This window comes from Amblyomma maculatum, chromosome 8 (assembly GCF_055883805.1).
Source record: "Amblyomma maculatum isolate TAMU_Amacu chromosome 8, ASM5588380v1, whole genome shotgun sequence".
NCBI lineage: Eukaryota > Metazoa > Arthropoda > Arachnida > Ixodida > Ixodidae > Amblyomma > Amblyomma maculatum.
This window is the reverse complement of record NC_139351.1, coordinates 116116935-116144755: the sequence shown is the minus strand read 5'-3', so window position 1 is coordinate 116144755 and position 27821 is coordinate 116116935. Positions and strand designations below refer to the sequence as shown.

At 46.9% G+C, this 27821-nt stretch overlaps 1 protein-coding gene across 2 annotated transcripts in view; it reads left to right on the top strand.

Annotated features, from left to right (window-relative positions):
- The window catches only part of LOC146182250 (A disintegrin and metalloproteinase with thrombospondin motifs 18-like), a 155348-nt gene that overhangs the window by 86877 nt on the left and 40650 nt on the right, over nt 1–27821 (top strand). The window contains exons 2-5 of one of the 2 annotated variants that reach the window (XM_084577309.1): nt 23285–23357; nt 23508–23686; nt 25095–25283; nt 27248–27407. In XM_084577309.1, coding sequence (XP_084433435.1) covers nt 23285–23357; nt 23508–23686; nt 25095–25283; nt 27248–27407 — 601 coding nt within the window. Of the gene's footprint in view, nt 1–23284; nt 23358–23507; nt 23687–25094; nt 25284–26664; nt 27081–27247; nt 27408–27821 lie in introns of those variants that run through there. The other variant, XM_084577310.1, reaches the window with a different exon arrangement.

The following is a 27821-nucleotide window of genomic DNA, read 5'->3' as shown; positions in this document are numbered from 1 at the left end:
TGCAAATCCCCTCACTTGTAATGTACCACGAGGCAAAAATAACGTGACCTCATCTGATGCAAATGACCCACAATCCAGTGGGGCTAACTTAGAGCAGATGCTGGAGTTTCGATGTTCGTCCTAATTGGAGCGATCGCCTGCCATGCTCGCGTCAGTCGTCGCCACTGGGGCGCACCCATCCTCCCTCCCTTTCCTCCCTTCCTCCCACCTCCTTTCCCGCGGCGATCTACGTTAGCAGCAAATGTGGGCCGGGCGCGAACAGCTAGGCGCGTGCAGCACGTACCAGCCGCACGCACGGACCGATCGGGAGAGACGAACCGAAACGCCGTCTCCAGCGCCATCACGCGCGATGACAATGAAGGCAGCAGCGCCGATGTCAAGGCCCATTGGCTCCGCGACATCGGCCGCGTTAGATAGCGCGGAACGGCGATGCCTTTATGTAACGCCGCCATACGCTCCCAATCGCCACGGCGCGATGATGATGGCTGCCGGTTCGATGTGCCTTGGCTTAGGGTGACGCATATACGGAGGCGACCTCGATTTTGTTGTTGTTGTTGTTGCTGTTGTTGTTGTTGTTTACAGTCACGGACGCATTTAGCGGGAACAGTCAGTCAGTTCAGTCGTTCAGTCGTGTCCGACTCTTCGTGACCCTATGGACCATATCACGCCACGCTTTCCGGTGTCTCACTATCCTCCTAACATCACATAACTTCATCTGCAGCGCCTCGAGGATGCCATCTAACCATCGCGTTCGCTGCCTACCCCTTCTCAGGCGACCCTCAACCTTTCCCAACATCAAATCTTTCTCCAGCGACTCCTCTCTTCTCATCAGATGACCAAAGTAGCTGAGCTTTAACTTTAGAATTTGACCCTCCAAAGAGCAGTCAGGGTTTATGGTCGACAATATCGACTGATTTGAATTTCTGGCAGTCCAAGGAACTCTCAAGAGTCTTCGCCAGCACCACAATTCAAACGCGTCAATTCTTCGGCGGTCAGCCTTTTTCACAGAGCGGGAACAGCAGCTCGTTAGTATTCAGGCGCTGGTTTTAGCTAGCTCGAGTTGAAGCCCAATAATCCCACAGCGGTCAGCACAAACTTTGTTCATGCTTTTGGTACCAGGCAGCTAGAAGAACGAATATGCAATTTGTATTCAAATACTAGCCTTGAATTCACTTTAACAGTAGTCGCCACTAAACACGGCGTGTTGTATGTCTCCGAGGGGAGAACTATGGTGTGCGAGCGTCCACAGCGTTCGGAGAGTTGAATTAATTATAGTTCATTACGAGTACACACACAAGGCGTTTCGCCGCGTTTGGCTAGTTGATTCCTGTTTATTCGCACGCTCGCGCATTTCCTGTGTGGACTACGCGTGCCAAACAGATTGCCAATTAGGAAAGCAAAGGATACGAACACGAAATAGATTGTGCACATTCAGAAGCAACGAGATTGGCTAGATACGTACTTTTGTTGCCCCCCTTCGAACAGTGCAGTGAATATATAAGCAGCGAGCCTCGGGAGACAAATCGTTGGGCGTATATCATGCGGCCTGTATTGCATCGGGCATCGCATAGTGATCCGCTCTGCGTCTGACACTTGGCTTACCGCGTTTTTCGTTGCCCGTCGTGTGAACTCAGCTCCCTAGCCCTGCGTATTTTCTCTAAATAGCCGTTTCAGATGCTTGGCGCATAAAAAGCAATTTTGCTACTGTTGACGAGACTTATCGCAGTCGCTGCTGACGTCAGAGAGCTGCTAAAGCGCCATATGACCACGGAGTACAGTGGTCAGCAGAAACCGCGTTCGCGTCGGAAGTCTTACAGAGACCAAACTGTCCGCATGCGGCGCTTCTGTGCACAGCGAAAGTATAATAAGCTGTTTTCCACCTACGTCCAAGGTTGTTTACATTATTATTTGGTGCATTTCATACATTTTATTATATTGACACAGTGTTGTGTTTTATCAAAATTTTCTCTATTTGCTTCGTTTCCCAATGTTCTTGTTTCGGTCTGAGGAGCAGAAAATGTAAAAAAAAAAAAAAATTCTACTAGAATACGATGTTTGTAGCAAGGATTACTTTTATTTGTGCAACTTCGTGACGTTTACCTCTATACAAATACATCAGGGAGGCAGGCTCCCAATGCTGGCCCATTAGTAACAAGCAATCCATGTCTATATATATATATATATATATATATATATATATGAAGGTAAGAAGCCAACAGTCGGCGAGGCCAAGGAAAGCGTTGGGGATGGTACTTTATGTCTTTTTTTTTATGTTTACTTCGATAATCACAGAAATTAGTAACGTAATCTGTTTAGGGGAAAGATAATTAAACACAAAGTAGAAGAAAAAACAACGTGCCGATGGTGGGAACCGAACCCACGACCTCCGAATATCGCGTCCGGTGCTCTTCCAACTGAGCTACATCGGCCGCTGCCCCCCCTGCTACTTGCGTGGGTATTTATGTTGTCTGTATACGAACCTTGAGAGTATTCACCAGCGCCACCCTCGGCATGTTGTTTTTTCTTCTACTTTGTGTTTAATTATCTTTCCCCTAAACAGATTACGTTACTAATTTCTGTGATTATCGAAGTAAACATAAAAAAAAAGACATAAAGTACCATCCCCAACACTTTCCTTGGCCTCGCCGACTGTTGGCTTCTTACCTTCACGTATTATAACGAGCACCCTCATTTCCCCTTAACTGATCTGCTTATATATATATATATATATATATATATATATATATATATATATATATATATATATATATATATATATATATATATATATATATATATATATATGGGAGCAAACTTTGTTTTCAAGAACGTAATCGGCTTCTCAGTTTTTGCATAATCGGCTGACATAATTTGTGTTCGCGTCGATGGACGCAGTGATATTTGTCCCACTCAGAGGGCAGATATGAGGAAGTAATAAATAGGCAATACAGGCGGAAACGGCCTGCAGCGACTACGGAAGTGCGTTTAGGCACCCACTTGGATTATCTTTGCAGGGAAGCGTTGAAATACAGTGCGCGAAAAGCAAACAAGATGAACACTCATAGCTGGCCGCTCTGGAACAAGCATGGTATTTCGAAACTAAGGAACGCAGCCACCGGCCGAACCCAGATGTCTTCGGTGTTTTTGGAACTGCGACGATCGCTACGTTCTCACGACGAAGCGACTGCTGTCACTTCACGGAGAAAATGGAATCAACACGGAAAAAAGGAACATGGATGCTACCGATGAAACCGTGCGAGATACAGTAATGCGCCATATCTTACGTGTACTTATGGCAGCGCAGGCTCGTCGGTTCCGAAACGTCACTAACATCCAGATCTACTCACTGATTGCATTAATCATTAAAAAAGAAAAAGGTGGACAATCCTGTTACGACCGACAAGACTGTTATTCGGCTGACACAAAACACTCTAGATCTCTTCGACTTTTGCATACAAGGGTCGACATTTTCCCACATATATGCTCCCGCGTCATCACGCTGTGTTCAAGACGGGAAGGAGCTTTCCAGCTTGCCGGGTTCAGCCCTTGTAAGCGCGCGGAACGATGCCACAGAGAGTACTGTTTAAAAGTGCGTGTCACGTTCTCGCCGGAATATACTTATGTACGGACGACGTCGTCAACGACGCCCGGAGGAAGAAGGGAACGGGTGTCGGCGCGATTCCAAGAAAACCAGAACGTGGGATCACTGCTCCGCCCTCCAAACAATGACCCGAACGCGCCACCAACTCCCAGCGCAACCGCAGCGTTGTATATGCAGAGTGCATTGCAGTTTGGCGGCCAGACGGTTGCCGCTGTATACAACGTTCCGGCCTCGGGGCGGTGCTTGGCCTTCGGGGCCTGCGTCTTGTTAGAACCCGCTTCTTGTTACGGCAATGTTCGCGATGCCGGCTTTCCGGTACTCTCTTTTATTTTGTTCAGAAAGAGTAGTCATCGGTGGCTAATGAAGGCAGACAATCACGATTTTTGTTAGTTTTCTTTTTTTGGCATACAAATCAAAGTTCAAAATAGAACCTATCTGATCACCTCAAAAAAGTATATGCCGACAATGACTGACGCGGGTAAGTATGCGTGAGCCTTAGTGTTCATTCCATGCACAGCCGCTTTCTCAGCTGGTTGGTTGAGACCGAGCTATAGCAGGTGACATGACCCATGGTCCGCCGATCACCTTTTGAGACGGCTTCCCCCTTTCCACTCTGCTGATTCGATCCTGAATTACAGTTTGATACGCCGCACCCTCTCTCAACTCTCTCCTACCCGCACTTTACCTTCCTTGTCCCTCTCATGTAAAAGTGGAGAGCGCTTTCCGTCTCTTCACTTTGCCATCTGTCAACCGGAGCTTCAGAGGGATGAGAGACGGAAGAACGGTCTATTTTTTGAACACGGGAACACTATTCCTAACGCATTAAAAACTGTACTGGCCTGACAAATACGTATGGAAGCGTGGGCACAGACAACACGAGCATTATGCTCAGTCAATATTCGGCAGTTCTGTTTGGCTCCCAACGTGTACACTTACCAAATCGTATAACAGGAATAATTAAAGTGAGGAAAGGAGCAGTAGCGTGTGTGGTTGGGGGTGAGGGGGAGATGGAGACTTTGGGAATTGTGTTACAAACTGAGTTCGTACTATCGTATAACTGATTTCGTTTTTTTTTTTATGATATGAACACGTCTCTGAGTTCGTTAAGTTTGTTTTTGTTTTCTACTTTAGCGCTCGGCGCACTTATGAAAGCTCAAGTGGTGGGGTTCGCACCGTTGAGCCAGCAACCATAAATCAAGACGCCAGTGCCTTAATGTCACACGGAAATGGTGTCACGATAGCAACCTATTTCGGCGGGTTGGCTTTACGTCGTGTCTGGGTCATAGGGTTAAGCGGTCGGCTGAGATGTATCCTTTGTGTAGATACGACGTGCATCATTATGGACGTGACATCAGTTGGGGAAGAGCCCTTCCCCGTCACCAGTAGCCCCTACCCAAGCAACGGATCTACTGCAAAGTGAGCTTGAGAACAATGAGAACAGTGCACTTTTTAACTCAGCTGGCTGGCGTAAGTGTTTTAGCCGACAACGAGAACAGCACAACTCTCATGCGACCAAGTGTGAATTAAAGCCCACCAGCAGTAGAAGAGTCGAGACCAGTGCAAAATGCAGTTCTCACCCAGTCACCCCGTGGTCTCCAATTATTTTTTTTCCTCCGCTCTCGAAAATCCTTGATTACATTTACCGTGATTCCCAGCGTGCAGTCCGCAGGGCCCAATTCTGACAGGACTAATTCTTTTTTGTTGCTCTTCTCTCCAAAGGTGTCAAACCATTCTCGTGCATGCTGATTACACTACGCTCCAGTTTGTGCTTCAATACAAAACAGTTATGTATGCAGTATATGTGTAAGAGCGCCATGGTCAGATTGGTGCTTTATTTAATTTCTGGTAAATGTCCTTCGAACTATATTTTTCCAAATAAGTGATAATAAGAGCACGTAAAGGCTGCGTGCTGCGCGATGGTGACGGCAGCACAACACAAGTTTAATCGTAGATAGCAGGCCATAACAATGACAATAATATTTATACAATGAATATGCAATAGCGGGACAGTTTGTAAAAAGATTAATTTTAACTTTCAGAAACTTATGGTTCGCGAGCCGTATGCTGTAAACGGCGGTACCTCCTTCTGATGTCCACTCTGACACTGCAATAAAACGATTGATTTGTCAGCTCTGCGCATTATACGTCTTGTATATGTGCGTTTGTCAATTTTCTTATCCCCCCCCCCCCCCTTCCGCCTCTCCTACTCATGTTCCTCTCTTTCCGTTGAGGAATGTTCCGTCTGTAATTTTTGTCCTCCATTGTTCGCTGTTACGTCCTTATGCTGATTTCTAGTCTTTCTTATTTATTTATTTTTTCACTCCTGTTTCGGACCTGAAGTACGGTTGGTTCTTGATGCTTGGAGCTCGAAGAAGACCTATATATATATATATATATATATAGTCCAAGAAATGTCACTGCGCTTTCGCAAGGCTTAACCCCGAAAGCTGGCTGGTGTGCGGCGATGTGCAACAGCGAGCTTCCGAAGTTGTGCAGGGTGATTATTGCGCAACTGTGGATACAGAAAGAGGGGGGAGGGGGAATGGGAGTGGGTGGGGGAGGGCAAGGTTCCGGCGGAGCTTCCTGGAGGAGGCGACCTAGCCCAACACCGCCGTTCTCTCCTTCTCTGCACCCCCACACCCTTCGCTCTACCAAGTTCCGCTGAGCACGACCGTCACGCGCTGGCAACAATGCCACCGGCAAGTTTGCTTTGTTCGTTCTTTCTTCCTTTGTCTTTCTTCTTTTCATATCCTCGCCCCTTTTTCTGTTGTTTCTCTCTCTCCTTCCTCAGTGGCCGCAGACCTAAGGGCGGATGGCGAGCGTGTAATGAACACACCTGTGCTGCTGCTGCCCCTTCCTCCGCTGTCCACACATAGCTTTTCCGCGCGGACTTCCGGAACGGCAGTACTTGTGGCGGTCGACCCGTTTCATTGTACGCCGCCGCACCCCAGTGCTCCAGCTTCAACGGTCTATGCTGCGGCGGACGGCTGCGAGTCACAGAATTGTATCTTTTTTATCACCTATTCTAGTTTCCACTAACGTTTGTGCAGCCTGCAAAGGTCCCTGTTTGTCTTGTTTCCTTCTCCTCATCTTTCTGCTTATTTTGTGTGTCTCCAAAGCGGACTGCAGACGTGCGGTGCAGACTGACACAGGCAGACGAACATCATAACCATCATCATCGCCGCAATTTCACCACTGACGCTACGCTAGCTGGAGGATAAACGTCTTTTCTAACTGATATCATTTCAAACTGTGCCAAGACGCGGCCACCCCCTCAACCTGAATATCATCTCCACTTCCCAGCCCGAATCTACACGTACTCTGGTTACACTTTCGGTTCTTTTGGAACTCATTGTCACCTCAGTAGAACATCATCGCTTAACGCTTCTGCATATTACGCATGTGGGCCACTTCTATTTCGACCTCTTGATTTTAAACCCCTGCTGCAGAAACTCGCACTTGCTCTTTAGCTTCCCAAATTGTCCCTTAATTTTGTTTTCCTGGTCCGAAAGAAACAACGAAGCAAGCAAGCAAGGCAAGAAGCTGTCGAGACACGTGTGACTTCATCTCCTCCGCTTTTAAGGGTATGACGCAAAAGCGTTAATATATCCTGTCGACGCCTCCCCTTCTGGATCAACTCTTCCGCTCGCTTAATCGCTAATACTTTAACCTGTGCCTCTGTTATCTTACACATACTTAATAGTGCTCCATCATAAGCCACCATATGAAATACCACTCGATGTGAATATAAAGCCCCGCTTTAATCAAGCCCTATCAACGTGTCTGCGTGGTCAAGGTGTCGCGTGTTTGTATAAGGCCCCCGGATTCGATCTATATTTGACCCTCCTACCTCAAAACAGTTGCCCGAGTTGGTAGGTCTTGCCAACTCGGCCATTTCATGTGGGCTTGTAACGGCACACAACCCGACGACCAGTCAGTGTTCAATAATGCCTCCTGGAAACTACAACCTGTCAAAACCGTGCTTGCGATTTTTCGGTCGCAACGCCAATAGCGCCTAGTTTTCTGGAGAAGGGGGTATTCAACGCTCCCGTGTTAACAACAAACGCTGTCAAGCGTGTCAATTTCCAACCTCATAGCAAAGCGCTCGCCTTATGACGACAAAGACATTCTGTATCCCCAATTTATTGTCAGATATACGTTGCAGACATTCAGCACCGCCGGTATCCCAAGGAGCTTCCGTTAATCACACTGTGTCCCTGGCTTCTCTTGTGCGTTCGGCGTCCCGTTTTCCGGAACTATTTGTTGCGCAAAACACAATGAATTAATTGCGTATCTTCGTCAGCGGGAGCGCGGCTATGAAGAAGGCTATAGGGTAATAAGTAAACAGCCCAAAGACAGGCAACAACCGCAGGACAAGGCAATCGACTTGGTAACCGCGTTGCGCGCGTAATTGCTTCTCGCAAAGCCAGATGCCAACGTCACAAATCCATCACTTTCCCCTAATTTTCTGCACGCAGTGCAGAAGGATAGACAAGGATAGACAAGGATAGACAGCTGGGCTTGGTCAAAGCCTAATCGAGGACACATAGATATATAGCGAAAAAACAAACGCGATCACGTGGGCAGAGTCGAACAAGTCGCCTCTACTACTGAGTAATATTTTTGCAGATCCTTCCGCGAGCGAGGCTGCAGGAACCACTGCTGGCATGCTTTCGCATCTGAGCAGTGTGACAAGCGATGAGGCTTTCGTGAAAATCGTTTCCAAATATCTGCGGAGGAGAAAGCCGAAATAAAACGAATGAATCCGTGGGATCTTGACCTATTTGCGGCTTGAAAGGAAAGGAAGACATACGGAAGACGTACGTATACCGGTTTGCCGAACCCCTCCTGCGCAATCACATTGACAGGGGTGGGTGCATTAATGGCCACTGCGCCTGCGTGGAAGGGATCCGGTAAACCAGTACATGTCTAGGTTAGTACGCCTCCGTCAAACTAAATGGTTCTCTCTATTTAGCAATAGCACTCATGCGGTACCCCAAGGTTGCATGCTGTTCAAGTTTCTGTGTTTCCTTGACGTTATATGCAAGGTTGAATATATATATATATATATATATATATATATATATATATATATATATATATATATATATATATATATATATATATCTATATATATATATATTTGCAACGTCTAAGGTGTGAGTTCAGTATACGTTTAGAAAGATGACGCCATAAGTGCAAAAGAAGAAGTAGGCTATGATCAATTTTAATGCACGCGCAAAAGTGTCCCCGCTATCCTTCAACCGTTCAGTGACGGCGCGGTTCGCGTGCCTACCTGTAGAATGAAGCATTTGCGGAAACTTCCCGATATTGCCCATAAAATCCCATATGTACGAGTAAGCGGTGTTGCCTCTCAGATGCGAGGAAAAAATTGGAGCCGATTCAGTTAACTTGGCCCAGAGCGAAACATCGGCGCTAGCACGAAATACTTCATTTTACTTTCGGTTCGAGACTTGAATTTCAAGGTCAGGTTTCGGGCAAATATCGTCGAAATCGGCGACTGCAATCTTAGTGCTTTGGCGCACTATTAAATTTGGGCACCAACGAAGAGAGTAATACGATAACAGTGCGTTTGGATTCGTTGCGCACGGATGGAAGTTGATGACACGCAATGCACCGCGCGAGTGACGGGCAATAAAACATATGCAAGGCGATAGGTGCGGCTATAGCTTCCTACGAGTTCTAATTCACTCCGATGATTTCTTTTTTTTCTGGGAAATGCCAAAGGCTGAAATTTTCTAGATACATCGTGGGTTTTCGATATACCCTTTGAACTTTGGTTGGTTGGTTTGTGGGGTTTAACGTCCCAAAGCGACTCATGCTATGAGAGACGCCGTAGTGGAGGACTCCGGAAATTTCGACCACCTGGGGTTCTTTAACGTGCACTGACATCGCACAGCACACGGGCGCCTTGCTTTTCGCCTCCATCGAAAAGCTGCCGCCGAGGCCGGGATTCGATCCCGCGTCCTTGGGAACAGTAGTCGAGCGCCGTAACCACTGCGCCACCCCGGCGGGGTCCTTTGAACTTTGAAGTACAGTGCTCTTACAGTAAAAAATACCGCAAGCCAACGCATTTTGTTCAATGATACTTGGCGTTCCCGTGGATGCTATCGCAAAGCGTTGTAGACGCAGGCTCAACGTTCTCGGCTGTTATTATCCGTGGTTTACGACTGAGCATCTGTGCCTTGAAGAAGAGCAGCGTCGTCCACTGGTTTCTACATTTGAAAATACAAGGGCGAATCACCTCATAATAAAGTCAACCTCTGAAAACATGAAATCAAAAAGGACCGAATATTTATTCGATTTACGAGGAGTTCGCATTAACGGGATCTTTTTTTAATGCACCTGATCTTAAAGGGACGTTCGATTTAGACGAGCTGGAATTAACGAGAGAAACTTGGCATTAAGTTGGGGGCAGCTTGATTAGAAAGCTTTCGGTTACTGACAAAGCTACAGTCGAGGAAATGACGACCCATAAACGAACCAACAATCTTACGTATCTCGAAACGTTCCTCAGAGTGCCCCCTTTCACAGCGCAGTTTCTGAAGAGGCTAGCGCAGAGAGGAACAGCGCGTCAGTACCGTGTGATTCCCAGTCGCGTTTCACGCGTGGCGCGTTTCTTTAGAACGACGGTGAAAACAAGGGCATGCGCGTTGTCTGGCTATCGAGGAGGATAATGCACATACACTGGCTGCATGCGTCCTCGTCGCCTCCGCCGCCTCCCCATCCTTGTCAGGAAGGTCGCTCAGCCGGCATCCATCAGCTACGCTAATCCGCCGTCGGCGCGTGCCCCGAGACGTCCGTGACGTAACTGCACCCCGCCGCTCCGTCGCACGCTCGAAGAAAGACAACGCGACGCCCGCTTCGATGTTTTGTTCGAGCGCCTGCAGGGAAAGAGGGAGAAACAGCCTTCGTCCGCCACGCGCAAAGCAGAGGTCGGAGACGCTGCATAGATGCTATGATTACGGGGCGAAGAAAAGTTATTGCAATCCGCTTCGCTTCATCACTTCACCATGCATGCTTCATTAATGAAGCACTGAAGATAACTCCGATAAGTTTATGTCCACATAATAATCATGCTTATTTTCGTACATGAAAAGCACTGCTTTTCGCGATTCTACCGACACTCATTCGATAGCAAACAACGCCTTCATCGACGATGGATTTGTAGTTAAAGTTTAGGCTTCTTTTTTACTTTCTCATCATTCTTTTTTTTTTTAGATTGCGACGTAGCGACGACATTGGTAGTACTGACTCCTACAATGTAATCTTCGCTTTTAAATTCTGTCTTTCGCGCCCTTCTGCAATACGGAGACAACGCGCTTGCAATGAAAAAAATATCATTGAAACATTTTCAGGAATGCAACCATTTGTTTTCTGCCATTAAACAAAACAACTGTCTTGCTTTCTTTCTTGTCTTCAACAAAGATGACGAAGGACACTGTCATTATCAACACCGGGCTGTAGAAAGCACCAGCCAACACCTGCCCGTTCAAGAGCAAATAGTTCAGGCACGAAGTTCCCGTACGCTCCCTCCCCAGTCCGAAAACCACTCGCTTCGAGGGCCGCGGAAAGGTGTACTCTATCTGTAATTAAGAAAACGTTATTTAGCAGAAGCAACACTGTTACGCGAGCGCAACACCCAAAGGATCGGACAACGTACTGCAAGTTCCTTGTTAGACACGCCCTCGCTCACGCAATATACGCCTTGTTAGACGCAGTTGCGGATGAGAACGAGTGCGTCAGCGCGGAAGCGCCTTACAGCAGTGCACGCGCTGGCGTAGTTCGAAGCAGAGCGCGACCGATGACGGATGCCGCGGTTCTTTCGTGCTTGGGCAAGCGCACGCCAGCAGCAGATGTAACACATCGCTCGGCTCATTCAGAAGGCGTCGACGCGTTGCAGCCTCTGCTACGTGACCTTTATTCTTTTTTGCTACCACGAGAGCATCACGCGAGGCGACGATTACGCATTCAAACGAGAGGTAGCAATCGCAGTCAAGCTTTTCGACAACGGAAATACAGAGTAGAAAGTTCATGAAATGCTATACAGCAACAAAATATAAGTAACCAACTCCCAGCGTCTTTTACTGTTTATATTTATTTGTGTCATGACATGATTTTTGCTACCACAAGAGCATCACGCGAGGCGACGATTACGTATTCAGAGGAGAGGTAGCAATCGCAGTCAAGCTTGTCGACAACGGAAATACAGAGTAGAAAGTTCATTAAATGCTATACAGGAAACAAAATATAAGTAACCACCTCTCCGCGTCTTCTCCTTTGCTCTTGTTTTTATTTGTGTCATGGCATGACGCGCATGCAACACAAAATACCTAGAACCGCAAGTACCACAGAGCATTTGTTGGCATTTTGATGACACGAGGACTAGTTGCGACGTCAGACAGCGCCACATTTCACTTCAGAGCCAGAAAATTGTGTGTCTTCTGTCATGCTATCAGTTTTTTTTTCTTTTTGTCGCAGGCGCTGAATGACGGCAATGTAGATGGGTTGTACTTGCGGGCGTCATAGTGACTGCCATGTTGGAGACCAGGAGTACACTTTAATGATTATACCTAACACGCTCATCGCAACCGTTTCGTCGCGCACTCTATACAGATGCTTTGCATACATATTCCATCGCCATGACATCCTGACGTCAAGTAGAAAAGTAGAAAGCATCTGTAGTGCAAAAAAAAAAATAATAATACAAAACAAGGTCTTAGGTCCAAAGGCATAATTTGATCCCTAGTTGGAACCCAGCCGCACCTCGCGACATTCCACTTAAGCATGCCAGAGAAATAGAGCTGCTCACGTCACAAGCAAGGTCTTTTCACTTGATCGGACAATGGAAGGCCGTCACCCTGTCGCTCTCATATAGTGTTTCTTATCTCTATGACGAGAGCGACATCCAGGGCAGCCGACATTTGGAAATCATGCAAATAACTTCCGATCACGAGTGAAAGACATCGGGCGGTGACGGGAAGGTAGGGAACGGATTACGGCCTCCTTTTGCGTCAGACAGTAATTCTGTAATAGCCCCGTCCTGACCTCGGCGGGTGATACGGCGACCTTCGCTGGGGACTAGCCACAACGAATAGCCATCACAGCGCATTTAAATTGGTCTCTATAGTATTTGCTTCTGTTCTCGAAGTTACCATTTGATTGCACGTAATACCCTACCCCTTCAGACATGAGAAACGCTCAATTCCTGCAGCTTAGCTAAAGATATTTCTAAAGACTGGGTGTTTGCATCTCCCTCTCTCTCTCTCTCTCTCTCTCTCTCTCACACACACACAGACACACACACACACACACACACACACACACACACACACACACACACACACACACACACACACACACACACACACACACACACACACACACACACACACACACACACACACACACACACACACACACACACACACACACACACACACACACACACACGTGCGCGCGCGCGCGCCACGCAGAGTGGAAGTTTTTCCGGAGTGGATATTTTGCTACGCAGTTCGTGAAAAACTGACATTGAGGGAGCTATAAGTTAGCGCTCTCCAATTTTCTATGTAGTACACTGTGGCAATATTGATGCAGACGCCGCGTTCGCTATAATGTACGCAGTTTCTGGCGAGGACTCATCTCCTCCGTAGTAAACAGAGTCGGCGTCTCAGTATTTCTCACATCCACAAACATACTGTCACAGCGTTCGCGAAATGTAATTGCTCGATATTGAACATTACCGCTTATAAGCAGACAATGTCCGCGGAAGGGTCACTCTTTAGTGGTAACCAAGGGCACAACAAATATAATAAAAAGATGAGCCTGGAAATCTGTCCGGTAGAACTCTCTAGCTGGTGGTTATGATGGTCAAACTACATATATAAGAGAAAACACAGAAATGTCGCGCACGTGCGGGGTGCATCAGAAGTACACAGGCCACGAGGTCTGCTTCGAGACGCCTAATATGTATACAAAATTAGGTTTTGGAGGCGAGCATGAGACTTCTACCATTACAGAGATTTCGATGTTAGGGGATGTCGTAATAAATTCTCCACTACATGGCTGAAAAGCAGACCTTACGGCCGGGGAACATAGACGCTTTTCCTGTACACGGCACGCAGGACTACCAAGGGTGCTTGTACGTACAATACCGCACTGAGGTCGACAAATCTAACTTGCATAGCCTGTATCGATCGGCTACTGCATTTCAACGACGAACACGGTACCTTCGGCGGAACCAGAAGTGGAAACACTCTTTCTGAGGCTTCCAAGGGAAGGGGGACGTAGGTATGGTGCCTGCGAGTTAGCTGGGGAGACAAGATTAGGACATTAGTGGTGATATGGTTGCCGAGGATGGTGCATGACACAGTTGTCTTTAACAACTGTAAACCTCACGTATTAGATCCCATTCTGCCAGCTTTTGTTCCCGTAACCGTTTCATCTACTCTGCTGGCACTATACTTTTGCCGATTTCTCAATACCTTACCAAGGTAGTCTACTAAGCTCAAACATATTCAAAATCGGACTTCACAGGCGAAAAAGAAAAGAGGACAGTATCGTGCTGGAAATAAGACAAAAAATTTGCAACAGCAGATTGATATTTGGTATTTTTGTACAGTACTGTAACGTTTCTGCTGTTACTACGGTAAACGGCACAATTCTACAGAAAATTCGCAGGTACTATAAATATTTCTGTTTTTGCTACAAGTCCATGGCTTATGGTGTGAAAATCAATTATAACGATAGAAAATTTTTTCGACCGGATTGCCTGCAATGATTGTGATACACACATACGGCCACTGCAAATCATCACCATCACCACTACCATCCTCATCATCATTATGGTTATTATCAATAATCCTATTAAGTTCGTACTGCAAGTAGTGCTTTCACCGACGTTGTTGTCCGCGTTCTGTGATGCAGCTAAATTTGTAATCTGAACTTGCTACTCATCCCATATGTGTTTTCGTTCGCTCCATATACACTCTATTATTGTCTTAACATGCATATGACATATTATAACCTGGCACATATATGTATGATCTACCATATACGGCAAGTGTGCGGAATCAACATGTCGTTAGGCTAGTTAGCTTCACAGTTACGTATTCCAAATAAAGAGTAAAGACGACCTCCATTTCATTCCTCGTTCAGTCAACAGTGGAACGCTGTCCCGTTCTCCGACGAGTGAAAGCTGCCCACAGACAGCAGCGGGCAGCTCTTGGGAGACCAACCGCCGACGGGACAAGACACGTCACACTCTCCAGGGCAAAGTTATACAGCCACGCTGCGTAACGGACGCGACACAAGCGAGCGAGCGGTGATTGACAGGGCGTAACATGGCCTCCTCTGTCTACGGCGGGGAACACCCGTGTCTGCCGCTTCACCAGACGTACGCCGCGGCGCGCATCTCTCCCGCGACCTCCGGGAGGACGTATGCCAGATCACACTGACGGCGTTGATCGGCGCTCTGCTAGACAGCTCGGCGACGCCTTCGCGCGGCCCGACCTTCATCGGTGGCGCCTGTCACTACGAGGTCAAACTGACACCGAGCGAGTCTACAGTACTAGGTGCCTGTTCGCGTACGTCCGGTCACCGCGCTTGTATTGCCTCCACGAAGACTGCGTAGTGCCCTAAAGGCCTTGTCAGATGCAATAACCTATTCATAGGCAGAACAGCACAAAACGTGTTGGAAGCCGAACTTTGGTACGGCGTTTGACCAGTTAGTGTGGAGAGGTCGTTGTCCATGCATTGACCATGCATGGGTAACACGTTTGTAATATATTGGCCAAACATTGGTTGTACATTGGCGGCCATACGGATAATATAAAAAAAAAAGCGGATTATGCTCTCCTAGAACGTTTGTCTTCCTTGCAGGGGAGCACAGTTGCATCGACGCGTTTCGAGTTACATCGGTTTGGCGTTGTTTACTGGCTTCTTCGTAAACACTTTTTGCGCGATATTGATCACGATGTTTTCTGGTGACAGTGGAATTATTACCAAAGAGCGACAATCAAAGGCTGAATGAACGGCCATCCAGCAGCCTTTCGTTGCAGCACCCTGCATGTAGAAAAAAAAATTAACACTGGAGTTGTCCTACGGGCCAAATTCCGCACTGGGTACATTGTTTCTTCAGTTACAAACTTTTGCGAAAACTGCAACATTTTTGGTCGTGAGGTTTAAATTTTAGTTTTCTTTAGTTTATTCATTGTAGTAGCGTAATGTAAACAATAAAACAAGCTGCAATAACCAAACAAAGCTGTAAAAGGGAGGGGACAGGATGCTCACCTATTTCCCCAAGTACCTCAAAGCCGACGGCATTAGGAATAAAGAAAGCCCTTATATGTTAGGCAATGCACATCAGAAAAAAAAAAAAAAAAAAAAAAAAAAAAGAAGCCTGTGCATACTTCCACACCGCCTGCAGCAAAATAACAGCATTACAAATAATTTGCGCTGATCCTTCTGTCGTTCGAAAAACTACAACAGTTCAGGTCATACTCGGTGCTGTACTACACCGATCCTCTTTCTTTCACCCCATCCTTTTGCCTTCCCCACAGGACTAAATTCACTAAGTATTTCACCAGCATAAAGTCTTGGAGATTAGACGGACATTTCGCATTTTCACTCGTAATAACTCGGATAACGAGCTAACGTAGACGGATTCTTGGTTTGCAAACGGCTGTTTTAATTACCAAGTCATGATCAATGCCCGGTTTATGCAGATGATGGAGTGTGCACAGTGATTCACACTTCTATACGGGGAAAGAATACAGGCACACTGCAGCGTCTGTGGGGATGGCGCGAGGGGGGAGAGAGAAAGTACGCGCTTGCGACCTCTGACAGTCGTGCAGTTCGGTGTTACCAGAGCCGACGAGGTTGCTGCAATCGCCGTGAAGACAGCGGAGACGCGTCATGCGTACACAAGGAAAGTCTATGCGGTTATTCATTTTTATTGTTCATTTGTTTGTCCCCAACTTTTTGTGTTGGCGTTCTTGTCACTGGTAATGCCGACAGGGCCAGTGCGGAGGGTTCGCGAGCTTATTCCCTCGCCCTAAACGCCGCTAGTGAGAATAAGCGGAATTGAAAGAGAGAGATTGGGAAACACACGACAAGGTCCCTCGTGTTAAAGCGTAATGATGATCGTGGGCCTTTCGAAGAAGCTTGTCAGTATCTTTTGCAAATTGAGACAGATGACAAGGGAGGGGGGTTAGGGACAGCCTTGATTCTCGCTTCTTGCTTTGTTATGCAAAGATAGAAGCCTGTATGTTACTCACTGAACGATGTTGCGCGCTGTCAATGAGAGTGACATCGCGTAGCCTTCTTCAAAACAGCGTTTGGTAAACTGGTTCCAAACAAGTGAGCTTTCGAATTGTACGTATATGCTGTCGCAGTGTGACAGCCCCTGAGGAGTAGTCATGGGTCACTGTTAAGCATTAGCCAATGGTTCGGTTTCAATTCTCTTCAGCGATGTCGCTGTACATCATAACAAAAGCAATCGTTTATGCAATAAAACTTTGGTTGGACCTAGTTGGTTCATGATTTTCTACGGAACTGAAGAGTGCAAACAGAACACAATTCACAGAGAAGAGAACACAAGGACAGGCGCTAACACAAGTTAGCGCCTGTCCTTGTGTTCTCTTCTTCTGTTAGCGCGATCCTTGTGTTTTCTTCTCTGTGGATTGTCTTCCGTTAGCGCTCTTCAGTTCCGTAGAAAATCGGTTATGCAGTTAGCGAAAGCGTTAAACTTCATGACTGTCACAACTTTAGGCAAAAAGTCGCTTGAACTCTCCCCCCCCCCCCCCCCCCCCCCGCGCAAACGGTCAGATTTTCCAGTCTACGACCTAGTGTTAAAACGGTCATGCTTAGCAAGCTTGAATTTCTTAATGTCCGCCCTCTCTCCCACCCGCCCCTCATCGGTCAAGTATGACAAACTCAGTGGTGACTTGCAAATTTAGGCGTTGCCACCTCCAAATGTGGTCCCCCTGGCCCTCTGAAATTTGACTTCATCCGTATTTAACCAAAATTGGTGTATAACCTAATCTGAGTGTGATCAACTCAGTGGTGACTTCCATATTTAGATGGGCCACGCACAAAATGTGATCCCTTGACCCCCAAACTTTTATTTGCGAATGCGACCAGTAGAAACGGCAACTATAGCGAACCAACGGTACTGAACAATGAAACACGCTGAACTCTTAACGGAACTAAGCACTAACATATCTCTGCACGTAAGCAAACTTAAGTGCGGCCATGTAATTTTCAACTTGGAAATTCCTGTTTAAGAAATTACAGATAGTATCAATACATACGTGATGTTGAAACGAAGCGCGTTCTCGCAACTATGCATGTTTTGCATTCCTCACGAGTTTTTCGTTGTATGACGGATGCGGGATCAACGCTTGAATAGCGGAATATCAAGGGTCATGTGGTGCTCAATACGTAATCGACGCCTCATCGACATGCGCATCATGCTAAATCTGGATGTAAACATCAGGTAAAGTGTGGACTCTTTCAAAACTTGTCTATCCCTTCTACGGCCGTCGGGCAAGAAAAGCAAGCTTCAGCGCTCATTTTCCCCCTCGCGTTCTTGCATCAAGGGCAACAGGGCACACCCAGTAAGTACTGTGATGTGTCTCTAGCTTATTTGCGAACGGGATGCTCAAGATTTTGTTGTTCTTGTTGTTTTTGACAGGCACAGATCTGTTTATGTCGGCACGGCACACGAATGTAAACACACGGACGACATGCTCTAATTTACAGAAATGCAACAGGAGTTGCAGCCGTTCTCACATCACGAGCCTCGCGCGATCTAAATGCGGATTCCGGGAAGGAGCTTGTTTTCGAGTGCAGTGAAAACTTTTTTTTTTTTTTCAGTGCCAAAAACAAACTCGATCGCTCAGTTGGCCTGGCACTTGCTAGCACCTCTCCCTCTCCCTTTATTCTTTTGGCATCTCTTAAATAGCCCGCACACCGCCGCCGGGCGCAATCTTCAAAGGGGAACGAGGAATTAAGCGGTGGGGCTGGCCCGGGTTCAAGTCTTAAGGGGGCGAGGAAAATGCATAAGAAATTTATAGAGGGAAGTTCCGACCGCTCCTTGCTAGGTGCATGTAGTCGTGACCACAGTGGTTTTTCTTTTTTTCGTAATAAAAGTAAGTGTGACTTCTTCAAACAAACGCAGTGTTCTGTGAACTTTTTATGCCGCATTGTCATCTAGTTCTGCGTGCTGCAGTTCAAGTGAATTAACTTTTTTTTTTTGTATGCAGTGCCCTTGAAAATTAACTGCTTTGAATTCCGATGACGCGTGTGAACCAAGCGTGTGAATTACGATCACGGCGTTCAGTGTGTGTGTCAGGCCCTATTTACGAACTATATCATTTGCTTTATCCAGCTACAGGCACAACGTTAATCATTTCGTCTTCGTTTTCAACCCTCGTTAGCGCTTTCAATAAGTAGTATAAAGTCATTGCTGCAGATTCTTTTTGTCTAGGTAAGAGTAGTAGTAAAACACCATTTCAGAACACAAATCGAGTGCTCAAAATATGCTTCATCTGCCAGGCCAGGTAAGCTGGTCCTCTTCACAAGAGGTCAGCCAACTCTGCCAAGAAAGGACAGAGGAAACAGTGTAGAGATGATATCGAACAGCAGTAGAGACAGCGCGCTAGATCGACCTAGAGTTCAGGGCAGGTGGGGAAGGACGGGTCAGAACGGAAGTGATTTAAGAACAGCCTCACTGGCGAATAATTTTTAAGAACAGTGTCCGCCTAGAGAATATAGGGATAGAGAGGGATAGGGGTATAACGCAAGGGAGAGTGGAGAGATCCTGCCTGAACTGGAGGTCGGAATGGGATATGGATTTCTTGATCAGAACGTCCTCTTCACGCTATGGTGGTCTGGACCAGTGTATCGCTGAAGCCAGGTTATCAGTTTGTTTCGCGGAGGAGCTGGTTACATAGCTCATTTCTAGCCTTCAATGAATGACCAGGGACGTTTTATCTTAGTGTGAATGTACGGGGTTTAATATCCGAAGGTGCAGCATTTAGGCCAAAGCGCATATGCGGGGTTACGGAATTCCCTCCTAAAAAGCATCGAGGCTGGCTTCAGAGTCAGCGTACACGACGTGTTAGATAGGGGTAAGCGAATCTCTGCGCAGAATTCACATGCAAGGGGCTCTCCAAGGTTTGTACTGCTAAAGGAGAAAGGGCTAGGAGCAGGAATAAGAGGGCATGTGAAGAGCTGTAGTACAGAAAGATGAGGGTATCAATATATGTCACCATGTGATTGCGCAGAGGCAGGCAGTGATGGGCATCATAGGCCTACCTGAGGAGGAGGAGGAAGATGAGGAGGAAAGGCAGGGAGGTTAACCAGTAAAAGCAACTGGTTTGCTACTCTGCACTGGGGGAAGGGGATGCGTGGATAATAGACCTACCTGCGTCCTGCGTGAAGGACTGGGGAAATGCTGAGAGGAAAGGGATGGGTAGCAAGTCTGAGAAAGAATCCAGCTGGCTTTTAAGAGGGGCAACTGCATTACTTTTAGAGAATTCCGCTGTATTCAAGAAATCAAATCTATACAGGCTGTAGGCAAAGCAAACCAAGTTGTTTTAAGCCAGCATTAAAAATGGTGACATAATCTACGATTAAAACCGGCTTCTCCTCAAACCACTGAAGAAAAGCGGAGATGCACGGTGATGACGTCACGGACGGTACTATATCTAATTCTCACTGCCTTCGCCCACACCCTTAATTATGTCATCGGATGCCACCAATTGCACAGTAGAGAGATGTTTATTCCCTCAAAGCAAAAGTTTCTACGCGGAAAATGTGCCGGAACTGTACATGACGTCGTTATGCTCTCCCCTCGCGGCGTTGGGTACTGCGGAGAAGCGTGAAGCAGTCGCAGTTTTATTTGTCGATTACGCCACCGTCACGAATGCTAGCGCTAAAATATTTCGGATGCTTAAATTGTAAGCTTTAAACATTTGACACCTTGAAGCTAATCGAATTCTAAGACCAGTGAAGTTTCCTTTTAACGCGATAGGCCCTTTCTCCAGAAAATCCGCAGAATCCCTAGCATGCTTATAAATGATCTTGAAGGCGGGCTAGGTGATACGGTTTCTCAGGATTCATTATAGCGCAATTTCGAAGACGAACGCTGACAGAGAGAAAGGCAGATGACTGGCGCTAATGACTGTCGTCATTACGATCACAACAAACACTGTTTCATTCAAACTGATATGATTCGATCTTCATTTTTTTTCTCTCCCCGTTTTCTATTTCTTCCCTTTCATGCTCAAGTATGAAATATAGATTTTTTTCCTAAAAATGTCAGGCAGCGCAGAGGCGAGAACAAGAAGTGCGAAAAAAGAGGCTGACATAAGGAAGGATGAGGAAGAGGAAGCTCGCCAATTTCAGTGAACGCACCAGCTAAAGTGGAGTCATCTCTGTAGATAAACTTAACAGTGAGGTGGAGGTGCGGGGCGTTGTAAGAGCTTCGAACGTGCGACAGTGTTTAGTAACGGCTGTGGCAGAATCCAAGTTATCTTTCGTGAATAAAAAGTTGTAGACATCCTCCGCGATGCCCTTTAAGAAGTGGCCAACTCTGTCTTCTTCAGACATTCGGGGATTTACAGCTTTGCAGAGCTTCAGCACCTCTTCCATGTACGTTGTGCACGTTTCTCCAGCCACTTGTTTCCGTTTCGCAGCGGTATTCCCGAAACAATTCCGAATCTCCTCTTCAAAGCGGTCCCAACTCGTTAAGGACGCTTTATGGTTCTCAAACCATATACATATGCATATTTGCACATCACTGAAAATAACTGTTGGCTTTGAGAAGCATGCGTAAAAACAAATTTGAAGCAAAGAGCTACGCAAGCTTTATAGCTACCTGTCCGCAACTGTATGCCGCACACGGTCCCCGACGAATGCATAATAGAATGGAAAGGTGAATGCACCTTTCCTTCTTTGATTGTGCCCGCTAAAGGCCTGTAGGTGGGAGAAATTAATCCGACGTCCACAGGGCGACGTTTCTCAGGTTACAGCTCCGGCTTCTGTATGTCTAGAAAAACATCGACTTTTACCGGTGTTGAGAGATCACGATACCAGTCATGCACGCTTTGGCCCTCCGCGCTCTAGGCGTAGCTCCAACCCTAACAAAAAGCGGATGCGTACGATAGATTGCCGTGGCGTTCAAGACGAGATGCGCTGCACACAACAGGGCAGTCAGTTGGGCACGCGCGAATTGGGGCAAATTAGCCCGCGTTAAACGGATCCCGTGCGCGGTCGGCGCCACGTGGTTTGCGAAACTGGGTGACGCGCGCCGATTATCTTCCGGCAACGTGTCAGTTCCGTTTAACGGGCTCCGTGTTTAAACAATCGGGGAATTGGTATGGAAGAAAAAGAGGCCAGCAAGAAGGGGCGTGACGGGGCTGACACAAAACATATTCATCACAACAGCGTTTATATGAACGTCACAGCAGGGAAAAAAAAAAAAATAAAAAGATTATAAATCGGCCTGCATTGTTGCTTTTATTGTCATGTAAATGTATTTTATGTTTGTGCTGCCAAGGCGGTAATGAAGAAAAAAATCAAACAGCCACGGGATAACGTAGTGACCAACTAACCTCAACTCTGCTTTCGCTTCGAAACCCACTGGCGGAGAGGTCTTTTATTTTTTATTTTTTGAAGTAGTTGCCCAAAGCCACCTTGGCGAAATCCAAGAACGTGGGTAGTAATATGTATGCGTATTCATGGAAACGCCTGCACACCTCCAGTGGTTCTTAACCCACGACCTTTGTATGTAATGAGATGTGTTCTATAAGCTATACGAAGGAGGCTCTCTCGCATTCTGGTGGCATTCTTCTATATATGGTTTCCTTGGTTACTGTGACTGTTGGCCTCTTCGTTGCGGAGGTAGATACAATTCGTATAATATAGTTGCTTTCTTGATACTGTACGGTATATCTCCGTACATGACGCAGAGTGTGTATATCTCGCGACGTGCGTACATAACGTCGTCTATAGGGTAGTCTCATTGGCCGACGGTATAAGAGTAAGCGAAGATCCCTTCCCGTAAAACGGCTAAAGACCACAGCGTGGGACAGCGCGTGATTCCACGACCGCTTCAATCAGTAGCGTTCTTCCGCAAACTCCTTTCCGGTGTGTATAGCCGTAATGGTTACGGCTGCGGCCCAGCACGCCTAGCCACGCCTTCGGTCTTTTGACTCCGCGCCGGACCAAGTCGGATATCGTGCACGGTGCCCCTAACGTCGTTCCGGTCGCGGCACACGTACACGCTGTCGTCGCTCCTGCTGGGTGGCGGTATAAATGAGCGAGCGTGACTCGGTCGTACCACCGTTGACGGAAGAGCTGGTCGCATTCGCACGCGTTTGCGTTTCTCCCGGCATTGTTGGAAGAAGAGGTCGCACGACTTCGATTCAAACCACTGTCGTGTTAGATTCCCGCGATTCAACACTTTTTCGGTCGAGAAATCCCGTTAGTCATGAAACGAGGTCATACTGTTGCTTTGTTTGTTTGTTTGTTTGTTTGTTTGTTTGTTTGTTTGGCGTGTCATTATTAAACAAACTGACGTAGATGAATGTTGTTAGGCAAGGAACTCTTGTTGATTCGGAACGATTTCCTTTTTTCTTCATTTCCTGTGCGCAGTTGGAGGCTCAGTTCATCAACCAAGTGGTGGCCAAAGTGGAGAAGCTTCTTATGGTCGGGTCGGGAAACACAGGTAAGAAGACAGTAGATTGTGGTCCCTCTAAATTTACACAGTGATTCCGTGGTCATGGCTGGCGTTATGATGTCACTATACAAGCAATAAACATGGTGCAGCTAACATGTTAGTCACCGTTAGTAATGCGACGCTGGCACATTATCGCAGAGGCCCTGCAGTACGAGGTGTTCGAGCCGCACGTGGACCTGCGGCCTCCGATGCGGAAGCGGCGCCGGAAAAGGCGACGACGGCGGCGGCACCTGGAGGACGGAGGTGGAGGTGGCGGCGCCGACCTCAGTCTCGAACTTCCGGCCTTTGGACAGACACTCAGTCTGGAGCTGGGACAGGTATTCACCAACCATAAGAGACTGGGCTACAGTTGTCGTTTAACAAAACCGCCACCTGGATCGACGAATCGCATTTCAATTCGACAGAGGAGGAGGCCGGCCAGCTTGATGGAGCAGGTTTGGGCAAGAGGTTAGATCTGACGGCAACGGGACACCAATAAAGGAAATGCTGTAGGTTGGCGAGCATAAGGCCTCTCAAACTTCAGACATAAGGAAGATATCATAGCGGAACAGCTTGGCAGGGCTGGGAACAATGTGGGTTTGAATTCCTCGGAGCATGTGTGATTGTGGGGCGGTAAAAAGTTGCTAGAGGGGGGGGGGGGGGGGGGGTAGGATGAGGAGGAAAAAAAAAAGAACGTTTCCTGACCAAATAAAAGGTGTGGACTGAGCTAGTGGTTGGAGCGTCGAGGACCCCAGTGGCCTTGGCCAACGAACGCAGCAACTGGATAAAGTCTCGTTGGCCGTACAAGGTGACGCCGAACAGTTGTACCTCCCACAGCTCTGGTGATGTGTCCGGTGTCCGTAAATGTTCCGGTTTAGCCTGGTATCCCTTAGATATACGAAGCGTCGAATTAGAGCTATACCAGGAATCGCTAGGCATCCTATCATCAAGTGGGCAATCAAAAAAGAGCTGCAGTGAAAAAAAAAATCGGTTTGTTTTCTTTTTCTCGATCAAATCCGGAGTGCTCTGAGCACCCAGAAAATTTTCGAGAGCACTGTTAAATCTACACTGCAGAAATGTGACAGCCTGAGCGTTGCTGGTACACACGGTGCATCTCGTTTGCTTTCATTACGATTATCAACTAAATGCACCGTCATTATCATTGTTAATGCCATCATTGCCATTAGCCCTAACTGCAGCGTCATTACCATCGCTACTATCATCCTCACTGTAGACAAGGAGAATTATGTGTGTTTCACGATCCTGGGTGTGGCGTGGTTGGTTAAAGCACTCGCCTGGGGGATCCGAGCGATTGAGGTTTCACGATTCTGGGCGTGGCGTAGTTGGTTAAAGCGCTTGGTTGCCGATCCGAGGAATGGAGGTTTCACGATCCTGGGCATGGTGTAGTTGGTTAAAGAGCTCGGCTGGGGATCCGAGGGATGGAGGTTAGATTTCTGATGGAGACAGGATTTTTATTTTTATGTTGACGTCATCATGACGTCATTTTATTGGCAGCTATAATGCGACCGGACGGACACCGACAGTATGAGACATTAAAGGCATTCGCACCAATAGCTACCGTGTGTTTGCAACCAGATGTTCTTGGTACACGAGTAGAAGCGGGGGAGGAGGAAAGGTTCAGATCAACGGGGAGTGGCGTGGTCTGGAGGTGGGAAAAGGTCTAGGCCAGCGTCAGTCTTTGGCTTCCATTAAGAACGGTTTGTGCACTTCCCGTCTGCGGCGCAGAGCGAGGAGCTCATTTCAAGCCAGTTCCAGCTGATTGAAGAAGGCGCCTCTAACGGCAGCACCACAGGGCGGCGGCGTCGTAGAGACGTCACTTCCGGAGTGAACCTTCCGGATGCCTCGTGCTTCTACCAGGGACGTGTCCGAGGTGTCCCCCAGAGCAAAGCGGCGCTCTCAGTCTGCTCGGGTCTGGTAAGCATGCTCAAGGATAATCAAATATTTTATTAAATAATTAACATGCCCAGGCACAGTAAGCATGATCTGTTAGTCGTGTAGTCCTTAAATTGATAACACAATGCGTCGATCAATCGGTCGGTCGTTCAGTTAATTCCTCGTAGCAAAAACAAACGAATCTTTAAGGGAGACAACCCTATTTTACCCACAAATGGTTGAGACTTCGTCGGAGAACTGTTTTAACAGTCCGCTTCTTTTTAGTGGCAACGTACTATTTCACGAGGTTCGACCGGGCCTTCAGGATGTGCGCCACAGATATGTGCCTCAGGATGCGTGCTTTGCCTTTCCTATATAAACCAATTATTATTATAGTATTCAGGTGTCCGCAGATAGCGTGACAGATTCTGCGCATTTCCTTTTTCTGTACACCCATTACTAATAAAAGGTATGTAAAAATGATAAATAATGATGATAGTAATTAATAACAGGTACTAATAAAGCAACATTTCATGATAATTAGTGGGATTAAATAATAATAATAATAATAACTGAAAATAACAAGAAAATAAATATAATAACATCTTGCTGCGTGCCATGGTTGCCTGCATGGATGCACTGCACAAGTGCTATTTAATTAATTGCTCACCGCGCCAGGATGACGAGTGAGCCGGGTCCTTCTACTGTTACGGTCGAAGAAGCACGCCGTGTTCGGCGGGCTGAATTGGAACGGGAGAGAAGGGCCGTGAACGTGAACACGTTGCCCAATGCGTGTATATCTTAGAGCGTAACCAAATCGAAAAGGAAAAACAAAAAAGCTCTGACCAACAGCTATACGGAACTAAACTGCTTCGCACGTCTAACAGCTGTTTAACCTTAGTTGAAACCCTGATTGCCTTTTCAATCGAGCTAGACATTCACTTTTAGTGGGTCTATGATTTCCTCGTCTTCGTAACTGTAAACTCTGGTTCCGCGCTCGCTCCGAACGTTCGCTGCCCGAGTCCCTCAGAAAGTTAGCCTTGTCTGTAACACCACGGCCCGCCACTTTTTGACGACGTGACGTGAAGCACAGAGTCCAATTAACGAAGTTTGGCTGTAAAAGCATTGCGCACGTATGCCATCCATCACTGAAATCAGCGGGGTACCCGAGGAAACGATGCTAACGGCGCCCGAGTGAAGATGAGAATTGCGCGAGCAGACACGCAAGCATGCAGAAAATGAGCGAATGCGGCGATGTGTAATGCGGTATGTTACATGAGGCACAGGGTGTTTCAGCGAAGCTGTATATAGATGGACTGATTCTCCAGTGCGCAGTTTATATCGTGCCTTCTTCCTCTAGTGTATAAAAACACTGTATATGATGGTGTCGGGCTGACACAGTACAATTTTCAGACAAATGTTCTCGTATGACATTCTATTTCAAAGCCGACATTTTTGGCATTTATCGATATATAGTCATCGTCTATTCATCTATGCTAGGCGAAGCGTTGATGACGACGAAAACGTAGGGGGAGAGAAAAGGGGGGAAGGGAAAGGAGGGAAGGTTATTATTTATTCTGCCCTACAGCGGAAAAAGTAGTCATTACGGCTGTCCTTATCGGTGCATTTGAGAGACCATAGAAAGAGAAAGTAAATGTATATTTAAACAGCATGCATAAAATGGCGGAAGATGATGATGACCATGTCCTACGAACAGAGCAACTGAGCGCTCTTGTGTCCTGTCTGCTTTGCGCTACAGTCTCGCTGAGCACTCTTAATGGCCAAAGAGTTAATGAAAGCCGACGCACACAGCTCCATAGGACCCCGTTTCCTGTGCAGGTGTGTAGTTCTGTACAGGTGATGAGCGGAATGTAGTGGCTTTGAAGTCTGTTTCAACCATACTCTCTTTTCCTGCATGCGTGACGTCATATTGCTACCGATGTGACGTCATACGTCACTGTTCGCCTACTGTGCGTGAGGATGCTCAGCTCAGGTACCTATCGCAGCGTGGCCTGATCGAGCTGCCGGACGCGACGTTCTTCGTGTACCCGGTGTACCCGCTGGCAAGCAACGGACGTCGGGGAAACACCGCAACCACAAACGCCACATCTTCGCCGCATATCCTGGCCAGGGCGGACAGGCACAAACCGCTCAACTGCGGACACTGTGAGTTTACTGAGTTTACTGCGGAGCCCCAACCTAGCGTTAATTTGATCTAAACCAGTGTGATGAAAGAAAAGTTTTTCTGTTACCTGCTAAAAGTTTTTCCGTTTTATTTTACGAGACCCGTTTTAGGTCGACCTTGAACATATGCGTACGCAGTTTGGTTCCTCCAGCTGTACGAGATAAAGATACACTAGAAAGGGTCCCGAATTTAGCAAATTATGGTAGAGATATTTAAGCGGAAAGATTGAAAGAAAGAATGCAATCGGAACAGTTGGAAACCCTTCAATGCAAGTTTCCAATAACTTCCTTTGTTTTTTTCTTTGTTTTTTATTATTGCAAAGGCGAAATATTTAATAGTCCCTCATTATATTTCTGACCGCATAGACCACAGTTTCAAAGTACGGATGATTGCCT